This window comes from Bactrocera latifrons, unplaced genomic scaffold (genome assembly GCF_001853355.1).
Source record: "Bactrocera latifrons isolate USDA-ARS-PBARC rearing strain unplaced genomic scaffold, ASM185335v1 scaffold_79, whole genome shotgun sequence".
In the NCBI taxonomy this organism is placed as follows: Eukaryota; Metazoa; Arthropoda; class Insecta; order Diptera; family Tephritidae; genus Bactrocera; species Bactrocera latifrons.
Genome location: NW_017537478.1, coordinates 119,176 through 132,625, shown reverse-complemented (window position 1 = coordinate 132,625; position 13,450 = coordinate 119,176). Strand labels below are relative to the sequence as shown.

The 13,450-nt window shown below is 35.9% G+C and overlaps 2 protein-coding genes across 2 annotated transcripts; one reads left to right on the top strand and one right to left on the bottom strand.

Annotated features, from left to right (window-relative positions):
* Positions 1 to 3,133: 3,133 nt before the first annotated feature.
* LOC108976628 (transketolase-like protein 2) lies at positions 3,134 to 8,753 on the top strand. Its single transcript, XM_018945855.1, has 3 exons — positions 3,134 to 3,401; positions 6,621 to 6,956; positions 7,029 to 8,753. Exons 1-3 carry the CDS (start codon positions 3,298 to 3,300, stop codon positions 8,473 to 8,475), a joined length of 1,887 nt encoding a protein of 628 aa, XP_018801400.1. The 5' UTR covers positions 3,134 to 3,297; the 3' UTR covers positions 8,476 to 8,753.
* Positions 8,754 to 9,088: 335 nt separating this feature from the next.
* Positions 9,089 to 12,798, bottom strand: LOC108976627 (importin-9). Its single transcript, XM_018945854.1, has 7 exons — positions 12,526 to 12,798; positions 11,838 to 12,452; positions 11,352 to 11,770; positions 10,909 to 11,294; positions 10,681 to 10,846; positions 9,819 to 10,604; positions 9,089 to 9,766 (listed from the first exon to the last, which is right to left on the bottom strand). Exons 1-7 carry the CDS (start codon positions 12,656 to 12,658, stop codon positions 9,221 to 9,223), a joined length of 3,051 nt encoding a protein of 1,016 aa, XP_018801399.1. The 5' UTR covers positions 12,659 to 12,798; the 3' UTR covers positions 9,089 to 9,220.
* Between the last annotated feature and the right edge of the window lie 652 nt (positions 12,799 to 13,450).

Below are 13,450 nucleotides of genomic sequence, written 5' to 3'. Positions count from 1 at the left end.
TTTTCTTTGTTTTTGTTAATCCTGCCAAATCATGTTTATACAAACTTCAATATTTTATAGCAATCACTTTATTATATTTTTTATAAATAGTATTTATTTATTTATTTTGTAAAATAAACTCTCCATTGTAATTTAGCTCGTTTTAATTTATATTTTGTACTTTTTAGGAAATTAACATTAAGATTTGTTAACACTTATAATAAATGTGAATGTATGTAGGACAAACTGATATTATATATTTGTAAGGTAATGAAATATATTACTTTAAATTGATTGAATCAAAAAATTGACAATTCAATGCTCCTATTCAGTATATTTACCTGTATTTTCAAGTAAAGATTTAACACTATAGAATGGTAGCATTAAGTAAGAGTAGGTTAAACTTGCAGAAGCGCGAATCTAAGCGAAAGTTCAATGTTGGATCGTTATTTAAGTTAGTTAATAATATTTATTTAACTACAAATACATGCAATATGCATACATACATCACGAATATTACATGTAAACATCTATTAAGATTATGAATACACACATTACTCTTAACGACTGCACAAGTATGAATTTAGAATATGGACCTTGCGCGTGAATACTTTTTGATAAATCCAAAACGAAAAAAGTTGATTAAGTTGGCGAGTTTGTTTCTTGAATGATTAAAGTTGTGGAAAATGTCAAAATATATTTTTGTTGTTAGCAAAGACATTGGCTTAAAAGAATATCAAAACGTATAAGGAAAATATACTTATACCTACATATATGAATGTATGAATGTATGTAAAATTGTGCGCCATGCACAGCGCTGACTATTTGTAACGCATTTTAAATCGATTATTTGTGTTGGAAACATAAGTGTGTAAAACTAATAAATATTGGAGTTGAAATTTCGTTATTTTATTACAAAAATAAAATAAGTGTAGCGAAATTTATTATATATTTCCATATTATGCTGGAGAAATCCAAACATTCTCCGAAAATATTTATGTTTACTTGACGCCACAAATACATAATAAACGAATTAAAGTCTAATAAATTGTTATGGGTTTTATTTGCGAAAGAAGAAAGCATTTATGAAAACATTTCAAAATGTATTACTTACTATAAATTAATATTTTGTTTTTATTCACGGAAAAAACGTTCACAATTACAAATGATTCCTTACATGAACTTGATTTTGTTAGGTTGTTGTGGTTATTCTTATTGTATCTAAACGCCAAGCTTCTTGCAGCCATCCTTTTTTATATGGTTCAAGACCGTTTGATGATGATTGTTAAGTTCCTTAGCAATGTCATGGCTGCTTATGTGATGATCCTGATCCACAAATTGAGGCTTTGCCTTAAAATGCTTCAAATAGTGGCTAGAGACTGCTTGCATCCGCTATTAATGAAGCTTAAAATCTCACCTCACCAACACTGTATAGTATAACATAATGTGATTGGTAGCACTGGAGATGTACGACTGCAACGACATATTGACAAAATACGAAAAGACTTTTTCGACTACCCAATCTATTAAGGATCACTAAAGAACTGCAATGCCAATTCCAGACTATCAGAAGAGAAATCCATATGACCTCGAAAACGGAGATGCCACGAAAATGTTGGACAAATGGCCTGTCTTTAGTCTTTAACACCAAACCGAATGCGTATTACTAGCAGCACAGGATTTCAATCTCGCCTAAGGGTAGTGATCTCTGGCTTCGAAATCTTACAAATGCATGGTAAATTCACCAAGCGCTCATTCAACTACAAAGAGCATTTTACATCTCCAAAAATTTAAAATAAATAAAAAGTTTATTCAAGCTTTCAAAATAAAGCGCTAGAGCGCCCTGAAAATGCTTATTTGATTATATGTAAGCTTTGCAATTAAAACTTCTGTTCGGAAACTTCTGCGAATTGCACTGATTTTCATTAACTTTTAATTGAAAATCGTATTTAGAATGATTTATTTGGAAATTCCAAGTATATTCACACATCTCAACCTTTTTCGAAAACATTTTTAGAGCTTCTGAGCGGAAAAATTATTAAAGTAAAAGATATTACTACTGTATAGTCAACCTGTTTTCTAAGGTGGTTTTCTATTACATGAAGCAATGATGCCAAAGAATCGTCTTAATCGCAACCGGAAATACGAGTGCGGCTGATAACGATTTATCCTCACCGCTAGGTAGCGCTATTATCGCATGAGGCTATCTGTACCAAATTCTAGTAGATGATTTCACTCGAATCGAACTCGTAGTTTTTATAACCGCATGGGCGAAAAGTCTTTTCCGTGTCGTATATGGAAAAACAGCAATATCAGTTCATGGATCGATTCTTGTTTTGGGAAGGGGAACCGTACAGAGAATCTAAATGTTTGTCCATTTGGACAACATGAACTAGCTAGCCCAGCCGCTGTCTCTTAATTCGCTGAATTCTGTGAATGTCGTCGTATATCTCATACCGCTCATCGTTCCATCGAATGCGATATTCACCGTGTCCAAGCCGCAAAAGACGATAAATCTTTCGCAGAATCTTTCTTTCGAAAACTAGTAACATTGACTCATCAGATATTGTGATCGTCCATGCCTCTGCACCATATACCAGGACGGGAATTATGAGTGACTTTTAGAGTTTGGTTTTTGTTCATGAAGAGAGGATTTTACTTCGAAAAGCTTTTACCATGGAGTATTACGTGACAGAAAATGGCTCTATTTATGAATGAAGTGTTTTAAAAGTCACGCCGAAAAGAGGTTTAAGTCGAACGAGGAGATTATCAGCTTAGAAATAACTCCAAATTTTTGTTTTTCTTTCGTAGGCTAAACAATTATTGTAAGACATGATTTAGAACTGAGCTGAAAGCTTTCGCAACAACTCACTTTTATTTTTTATTCCATCTTGATTACTACAAACCAAAGTATCCTTCCAAGGTGTTTATTATTGCTGAGTTTCTTTTCAAAGCTTTCAAAGATAAGGTAAGGCTTTACCTACAGGGCAGTAATCGGCTCACTTTTACTCTACTTACTTCCATGTATTCACCTTTATCTATTCTGGAGCCGACGGTTTGAATGGGGAGAGCGCGCAATGAAAGCTATCGCACAACTCCAAGCATTCAAACGAATGGGCAACCGGTTGATTAGTTGGGTAACCTACCGACAATATAGCGTCAGTTTGCTTTTGTACGCCAGTCGATTTGGTACGTTTGGAACGAACGCGGTCGCGACGTTAATATAAATATATATATATATTTTTTAGCAACTCTCAAAGAGATTTCTACACATTTCTATTAATCCAAAGTAAAAAAAAAACAACAACTTAGTGCAAAATGTCGTATCACAAGCCAGAAGCTAAAACCATTCAGGATCTGAAAGACATTGCTCAACGCTTGCGTATCCACTCAATTACGTCAACACAGGCATCTAAATCGGGGTATGTGTTTTGTAGTATTAAAATATGGTAAATCATTTCTGAATTAGTGGCGTGACTTGCACTAAGAAACTAGCAAAATTTAGTCATATGTGGCGTACCTTGCACTTTTTATTACCTTCGTGTAAAAGTACAAATTCGTCTATGTTTGTATGTGTGCTTTTAGGAGTAAAGTGAGTTTAGTTTCCTGCTCAACTGAGCGTAGCTTTTCTGGAGCGAAGGTGACCGGCAAAATGACTTGTTGTTGCACTAAAACCACGTGGTTCCGCCGCAAATGCAGACCTTAAGCACACCATTTATTCGTTTCCTGATAACCTACCATATAGCACTAAAACTTTCTTCTACTCCGCTCAATTTAGTTGACCTTTGTTGACATTCATTGGCAACTAACGTCTCTTATCGCGCTAAATAGCCACATAGTATGTACATAGATATTTCTACATGCCTATATAAATACTTATGTGTGTATGTAGACATATAATTGTGTGTAGAAATTGCCGACTAGGTGTTATTATGGTGTGATGTTATATTTGGAGAGCAAGGTTCTAATGGGGCTATGCAAAATTAACCGCTTAGCACCCTAGCGTTGTGAAGCAAGAGAGAGCCTCCATCAACCCTGCAAGAAAAGCTGTTATATTATGTTACAGCAATAAAAATTCAATTTTGATGGGATGTTAAATTAATAAAATAACATAATTTCCTTGTTTGGTAACTTTTTATATCTAACAAATAATCTGCACGAATTTTGGCATCGATTTTTGTTCAAGGAGCATCGCAAAAATCTCCGAAAAAATTGTTCGGATCGGACCACTATAGCATATAACGACCATAAAAACTGACCAAACAAAATCGAGTTCCTGTATGAAAACTAGTTTATTTGTAGAGGGTTGTTCAGCTGTGTTGCAACCAAATTTAGTGTTCTATATTTATTTTTATACTTTTTTTATTATCATTAAATTTCTTTTTATCTTATCTAATTTAATTTTTTTTATTTCTCATATCCAACAATATTTTAATTTATACATATATATGTAAGATTTCCCTCAGGGCATGTGTGAATATGCATATACTATATAATTGCAGTAATACAATTAGTAACCAACTCTCAATGAATGTTAAATACCGTATTTCGTGTTGAAACGAATAGTGAAGGGACTTTTGACCTTCACGTTGTGTTTTCAAGTGCATTTTAGCTTTCACTGACGAAAATTTGCATTCGAAACTATAAACTTCAATAAATAAAAGGACAGATCAATGTTTAAAAGATTTTTGAGAGCAAAATAATTCTATGTAGTTGTAAGAAAGTGTAACATAAAGCGACTGACTCAAATTTCAGAGAGTTTGTATATTTTTGTGCATACATAAAATTGTTCGTTGAAATGCCGGCATTTCCACTCTGATTCCTCACAAAAAGCAACATTGTTGTACATTTTTGCACATCTAAATATATATTATGCATATACTTGAGTATATAAGATTATATGTGTATGTATATATGACATATACGCGAAAATGTACTAAGCCTTGTGGAGATACATATGTATATGTAATACGCATTCAGTAAGGGGTAAACGGATTCAATGTAAATATACATATCATTTTGTTTTGTAGAACATTAAAAATATATTTTTTTTAACTTTCAAAAGTTATATGAGACCTTGTAACAAAATATTGTTGTATAATAACATAGATAGCGTTAAATTTTTATGTAGGTATGTATATATGCATACATACATACATACATATGTACACAGATGTCACAAAACCTCTCAACTCTATTAGTCCATTTTATGTCATTAAACTGTAAATGCAATTATTTTCTCTCAAATTTATCGTTTAAGAGACCTTCTTCACATAAATAATTTTAAAATATTAAAAGTGTCATGAAAGTTCAAATTTTTGAAAGTCAAGAGGAAACCAACTAAAGTCCAATACATTGGTTATTGTTAAGAGTACACAGATTTGTTATCTTTTATGTGTCTTTATAGCTTTTTTTTTTATAAAAATATATTAAAATATAATTACTGCGTGGTAATTACAATTTGTTGTTAGAATCGGAACTGATTCACAATTATAGAATTTGTATATTAAAAGTGTTAACAGCTAATCGAACAATTCATAATTTTTATTCTTCCTCAAAAAAAATAAAAATAGTGTACCACGCTTCGTCTATCAACGTCACCCCACCATATTTCACCATTTTTTTAGTTACTCATACCCATACATATTTATTATAATTTTTTTTTTTATTATCAGCACTTACGCTGATCGTGATAATGATGAGGTGTGATTACCTCATTTTGCATTGCGTGCACATGTGCCAGTAAGAGTGATAAAGCTGTGAAACTTCATCGAAAAATTTTATCGTTAAACGACACTTTCATGTTTGACCTTAACAGCCAAAGCAGTGTTTGTCACAGTTTATACGTATGTATACCGTTAGGTTCACATATTAATCAGTTATCAATCGGATGTTGCGTTTGGTAATGATGAAGGCTTCTTCATATTTAATCATATAAATTTCTATGTTTTAATCAATGAACACTTGCTTGTGCACATTATCACGCTCAAACCTGCTGATTACATTATTGCACTTGGTTTCGCTTCTAAAATATAATAATTTATGTGTATTTTTTATACACAAGTAAGTGAGCGGACATTTAGTAGAGCACCGGTGTAGATAGATGTGACGATATGGTTTAACAAGCTCCAACAACAAAAGTAGATTTTGTGAAAAGAAGAATCATGCAAGCAATACTCATAAAACTCAGATAGGTTGACCTTTCTGGTAATTTAAGGTTTAAACTTACTATATTAATTATTACATTCAAAATAAGGTAAGCTGCTTAACTGGAATGTCGTTTTTTGGCAGTTATCAAATATAAATGTGGTTTAAGATTCGCGAGCCTTTTGCTGGTATCTAGACGACCTTCTGTTATCTTTGACGTGCAGTTTGAAACGTGTTCCCATGGACTATAGATAAGAATTTCTAATCACAAATAAATGTTACCTTTCTGTAAATGTTGGATTTAGCTTTAAAACCTTAAATTTATAAAGATATCACTAAATTTAAAAAAATTTTGCTCCAAAATTGCCATTAGTAATAATACGGAATTTTCATAATCTAATGCTGTCACAAGTGATCCTGCATTTTTTTCAGTTTTCTTTTATTGCACTTATTACAAATCGTAATAATCTTAATATTAATTTTTCTTCTTCCAGCCATCCTACATCATGCGCATCCATTGCCGAAATTATGTCAGTATTGTTCTTCAATACCTTGCGTTTGAATTTGAAGTTCCCACGTGATCCCTCGAGCGATCGTTTTATCTTGTCCAAGGGACATTCAGCACCCATTCTATATGCCGCCTGGGCTGAAGCTGGTCTTTTCCCCATCGAAGACTTGCAGAACTTGCGTAAGATCGATAGTGATCTTGAGGGTCATCCAACACCACGTTTGAACTTCATTGATGTCGGTACTGGCTCGTTGGGTCAAGGGGTCGCTGTTGCTGCTGGTATGGCCTACGTAGGCAAGAACTACGACAAAGCTGACTACAGGTAAGTCTGTCAAAAAAAATTATATTAAATTGGTATCTGAAACCCACTAACGGTTTTTTTTTTTTTATACAGAACCTACGTTCTTGTCGGTGATGGTGAATCTGCTGAAGGTTCCATTTGGGAATCGCTGCACTTTGCTGGCCACTACAAATTGGATAACTTATGTGTTATCTTCGATGTGAACCGCTTGGGTCAATCTGAGCCAACTTCATTGCAACATAATATGGAAGTTTATCGCAAACGTTTGGATGCTTTCGGTTTCCACGCCTTGGTTGTCGATGGACATGATGTTGAAGAATTGGTCAAGGCGCTCCATGAAGCTTCTATAACTAAAAACAAGCCCACTGCCATTATCGCAAAAACATACAAGGGTAAATACTTCCCCAATATTGAGGATTTGGAGAACTGGCATGGCAAGCCATTGGGCGACAAAGCCAACGAAGTGATCAAACACTTGGAGGGTCTGATTGTCGGTGCCACAGATGCCCCAGCCAATCCACCCAAGAGTCCAGCTAAGTTGAAGCAGGCACCAGTTGTTGACATCACCAATGTGAAGTTGTCGTCACCACCAAACTACAAGTTGGGTGAACAAGTTGCCACACGTCTCGCCTACGGCACCGCTTTGGCTAAGATTGCACAGAACAATGACCGTGTCATCGCTTTGGATGGCGACACCAAGAACTCAACCTTCTCCGACAAGTTGAAGAAAATATTCCCAGAACGTTATATTGAGTGCTTCATTGCCGAACAAAATCTCGCTGGTGTTGCTATTGGTGCTGCCTGCCGTGACCGTACAATTGCTTTCGTTTCCACTTTCGCCACCTTCTTTACACGCGCCTTCGATCAAATTCGTATGGGCGCCATTTCCCAAACGAATGTCAACTTTGTTGGCTCTCACTGCGGTGTCAGTATTGGTGAGGATGGACCCTCTCAAATGGGTTTGGAAGATATTGCTATGTTCCGCGCCATACCCGGTAGTACCGTATTCTATCCCTCCGATGCTGTGAGCTGTGAACGTGCCGTCGAATTGGCCGCAAATACAAAAGGTGTCTGTTTCATCCGTACATCCCGCCCCAACACCGCTGTCATTTATGGCAACGATGATGTGCTCGCAATCGGCAAAGGTAAAGTTGTCAAGCAATCACCAAAAGATCAAGTGCTGTTGATCGGCGCCGGTATTACTCTCTACGAATGCCTTAACGCTGCAGCTGAGCTCGAAAAAAGTGGCGTGCATGCACGTGTCATCGATCCATTTACCATTAAGCCTTTGGACGCTAAGCTCATCATTGAGAACGGACGCGCTGTTGGTGGTCGTGTTGTCGTCGTTGAGGATCACTATCAACAAGGTGGTTTGGGTGAGGCTGTACTGAGTGTGCTCGCTGAACAGCGTGACTTTGTGGTTAAGCATCTGTATGTACCCACTGTGCCGCGCTCGGGACCTCCAAGTGTGCTCATCGATATGTTCGGTATTTCCGCACGCCATGTTATTAAGGCTGTTGCCGATGTACTGCAGTTGTAAGTGAGCTTTGGTGGAATTCTGCCAACTCACTACAAAAACAAACAAACAAAATCTATGAAAGTTATTGAATGTTTATCTGCATACATACTTATTTTGTTCACTTTACCACTTATTGTAGTAAAAGTTGTGAGCAAAGGAGCATATTTAATTTTTGAATGAATTGATTTTCTGTGACTTGTGAATTATTAAGCTTAAGAATTATTTGCATATTGTTTATCTAACCTTTTTGTAATGGTTTCAAAAGATACTTAATAAATTGAGCTACACTTGAGAATAAACGAGGTTTTTTTAAATTAAAGCAGCACCAAATATGTAATAGTTCGGAAATTGAAAAAATCGCAAATCCTTTACAGTCCCCAAAAAACAAATCTTAGAAAATTTTCTATTTCATATTCACAAACTGGGCGAAGGAGTACAGATTTGGCCATAAGAAGAGCAAAAACAAAAAAAAAAAAAACAATTTTTTTAAACTCTTAATTGCTTTTTAGTTCCATTACAATATTCACAGACTAATCCAGTAGTTTCGCCATATGCAAAAACAAGAAAATTTAAATAATGTAAACATCGAATTTAACATTGAAATTAATTATTCATATAAACAATTCATATCAAAAATATTTTAACATCCACAAATATAAATAGTAATTATTATTCGTAGTTATCGCTCGTATAAAAATGTGTAAAGGGTATGAGTGTTTACTTTCAGCGCGTGATGCATGCAGAAATATAATGAACCGTCTGCTCTTTATGCCACTTCGACTTGTATAGAGTTGAGCACTTGCTTTTCAGCATTATTAAGATGGCTTACAAACATGCCGAAATGCTCATTACTGGAGAAATGTTGTAGGAATTTCGTAAGGTTCTCCTCCATATTTGTTTGGAACAGCGGATTCTTCATGAGTTCCTGTGTAAGTTGATCGTCGTCGGTGTTTTCATCATCATCCTCATTGAAATACAAGTCAGAGATAAAACGTGGTTTTGGTGGTGAGTTTCCAGACGGTTTATCACCGGCAGCGCCACTAGAAGGATCATCATCTTCATCTGATTCCTCTATGCAATCGGCTAGATTCGCTTCCTTCAAATGAGCCAGCTCATTTATGAGTAGTTTGAATATTTTGACCAAAGCAGGAATTGTGACCCACTGTTGGGCAGCTGCCGCCTGTGAACGTGTTTTCACGCGTGGACTTGTCGAATCAGTTATAACTTGTTCCTTAACAGTAATTGATGTGAGACGCGTATCTTGTGTGGTAACACCGTATTCAAACAGCTTGCAGAGCGCCATTGTCGTAACCTAACAAGAATAATTATAATAAATAACTTTTCATTCAAATTTACATTTTTACCTTTCGCTCAAAATTGCCAAAGAAGGAAGTTTGTTTTGACAACCAATTGCTGAAAACAAATTGCATAGCTGGTTCGCCAGTGGGTCCGGGTACCGTCGATAGGAAATTCAGTATTGCATCCATTTGAGTTAAAAAGAGATGAGCAAATATTACCACCAAACTCATTATAACTTTGAGACATTCCGCAAGTTGCATTTTACTGATTACAGCCTTCAAAAGGAGATCCACATTCTCACCAAGCATATTGCCCATTTTCGTGATGATGGTTATAACCAAACGATCCACCTGACCCGCAGTCATTTCGTTATTCATTGGATTTAGTAACATGGTGGTCAATTGCATAATGAAATTGAGACCCTCTCCATTTTTGTATGCGCAAATTTGTTCGGGGGAAACAAATATAAAAGCTCTTAAGCATTCACCGCCAGATACCATCACAGCATTGTCGTCCGAACGTAGGACACAGTGCACCATAGCGGGGAAGGCGCTTTCCACTAGTGCGGCTGATAGTGGAGGTTTCGAGTACCGCACAATTGTAGTCAATACGTCCAGAGCAATATCTTGTTTGGCGGTGTTCGCTTGGTCGCCTTGCAAAGAGATTATGCTAACAATAGTTGGGATGAATTTTTCTTGCAATGGCTCCAGACAGAGCGGATTTTGCAAGAGCGCTTTAATGAGGTCTTGTACGATCTCGAGTATGTAGGGATCTTCCGGATATTTTAGGAACACAGCGATTGTTAATGGTATGAGCTTAGCTTGTGCTTGCGCAGCAAATGAAGGATCAAACTGTGAAAGGAAACAATATTACTCTTGTTAATAGCACTTAGATCCTCATAATTCATAAACAATATACGGTACTTACTGTTATGATTGTAGTCAAGCACTTCAGCACAAGTGTTAGAACTGATGATTTACAACCGGGTATCACGTCCATTATACCGTCGACAAAACCGGGAAGCTTGGCTTGTATCAAAGCACGTTTATCACCTTCCGATTTTTTGTGAGCTTGCACAAAACCGTGTATAGCCCTAATGCATAATAAGAATATTATAAATTTGTTGAATAAGTACAAGAAGTATTTTAAATTTACCTCACTGCACTAATCTTCAAAACAATGGATTTTTCAGGGGATAAACTTTGTATTGTTGCTACTAAAATTTCTTCCAACATCTGCGGATTGTAAAGTTTTGATTTTGAATATGTGCTCAATGTCCACAAGGCGCGTCCGACTAGATGCGCAGAGTCTTGGTAATCCAGTAAGTTGCGTACGAGCGTAAGATAGTTTAATAAATCAAATTGATCTTCAGTCTCTAATATAAGTTCTCTATATGCATGCACAGCTACCATGCAGGCTTCTTGTATTTTCCACCAATTAGGATTGCGTGCACTTTTTTCAGCTTCTGCCACATTCATATGACGACCCAATGCTTCTTGCAATGACGGCAATACTTTGACGCCGAGTTCATCGCAGAGAGCCTTAAATAGAAAATTAATTAATTTTTTAATTGAAACAATCAAGATTATTTAACTTACGCTGAGGACGTCTTGACCACATAAACGAATCGTTAACTCAACACCACCTTCCTCTTCGTCATCCACAAACTTTTCAGGATCATCATTCCAATCTTCGATTTGTTCCTCAGGCACTTGTATGTAAACAATCACAATATAAATTAAGTCGGTCAACACATTTTTAATAACAGAACGGAACTTTTGTGCACAAATAATACACTGTATAAATTCAAAGATTTGTATAATCATTGTTGAGAAGTTAGTGAGTTCATCATCTTCGACAGACTCTGATACAGGGAAGGGATTTGGTTCAATTTGGTTAACTGTTACTTTTACAAAAACATCTGCGATTTGTGTAAGTAGCTGCCAGATGATTGGTAGAATTCGCTCCATATAAGGTTGGATATATTTTGGCATCTCAGTCACCAGGAACGTGAGCACTAAAGTATATAGAAGTGTACACATATATTAGAGGTGCAATTGAATAAAAAATAATAATATATTCACATTTCACGATCTCCGTTCTCAGCATAAAATTTGATGTAGCGCCGCTGTTCATTGCCAGGTAGTGCATTAGCTTTTCCATGAAATTGTTCAAAATGGAATTCATCATGGTTGCTTGCTCATCAGCAATGTTTATGCTAATGGACAGGAAAAGCGACTTTAATATTTTTATAGCCGATGTACGTGTTTTAATGGTGTAGTTTTGCTCCGATTCAAATATGCGATAAACTTCAGATATGACAACAGGACCCAATTCTTTTACTTGTTTTTCATCATAAGAAAAATCTTGTAGAATCTGCATGGCACCATGTATCGAGTCTTCATTGCCGCCCAAACATTTAATAATAATATCAAATAATTCCGTCCAAACGGTTGGCCAATCAGTCATTGCTATGGTGGAAATTGTGTGTGCCACGGAAGAGCGTACTTTTGAGTTGGGATCGTACAAGCCATTTGGTAAAATATTTCGTATTGTACGCTTTGCTTGCTCTGTTGCTATATCGTCGCCATCACACCAATGATTCTCCACGTATCTGGTTAGCATAATACAAGCGATCTGCCGCAATGGCAAATCGAAAGATTGATTCATTATTAACTCCGATAAGTAAACGCCATAACCTTATTTACAAATTAATGCAAGAATCATTATCAAATCACAAGTATAATAAGAATTTTCCATATATGTACATACCTTCGGTGTATTCCAGGTGCTTAATTTTTTGTTCGGCTGATTGTAGGACGCTCGTATCTGAGCTCAGCAAATTTTGTAACTCTTCAAAGAGCGCTTGTTTAACAGAATCTGCATTTTGAAATGCAAGCGACATTTTCAACAAATATTTCTTTACAAAAAATTCAGATAATTTTGAAAATATAAAGATGCACCTAACACGATTGCAATTAACTGAGGAATGATTTTACAACGGCGTGTTTTTGCATGCGGCGCGAAATCCCCGCCTTGCCTGCAGCTGCTATTCAGATGTCAAGTTTTTGCACACCCCTTGTAGGCGCATTTGAAATTCTCCACAATTGCAGAATTAAACATGGCAGCACTTGTCACTCTCACAGGGTGACCTAACTGAAATAGTTGACAACAGTCGATAAGAATATTATATCGATAAAAATGAGAAATTTGAGTATTTAATAAACTGCGGTCACAAATTTTATATAAATATATGAATCACTTTTGTTGACCCTGTAATCTGTTGATTCAAGTTGATCCAATAGATTTTACGCATTAGCGAATACTTCAATGAATTATTGAGTTGGTAAACTGTGACTGCAGGCATTGCATAATGGAACGATTTTTCCAGTTTCGGTTGTGGAATCACTCCCTCAGTGTTATAAGATTTACACATATTGATTATCCTTCTCAATGAGCGCAGAAAACTGTCAACATAACCTTGATATTCGGCCGATTGATCCTCCGTTACAGGTCGTGAGCATAGATCCAAGACCCATCGCTATTAAACAAGTTTCATGACATCCTGGTAGTGTATTGAGTAATTTTCGAACCTTCCTTTATTTTATTGACGCGTTGATCATCAGTTGATATTTATGGCCGTCCTGGACGTGATTCTTCGTCAACTCGTTGTTGAAGTTGTAACATTCCTAACATT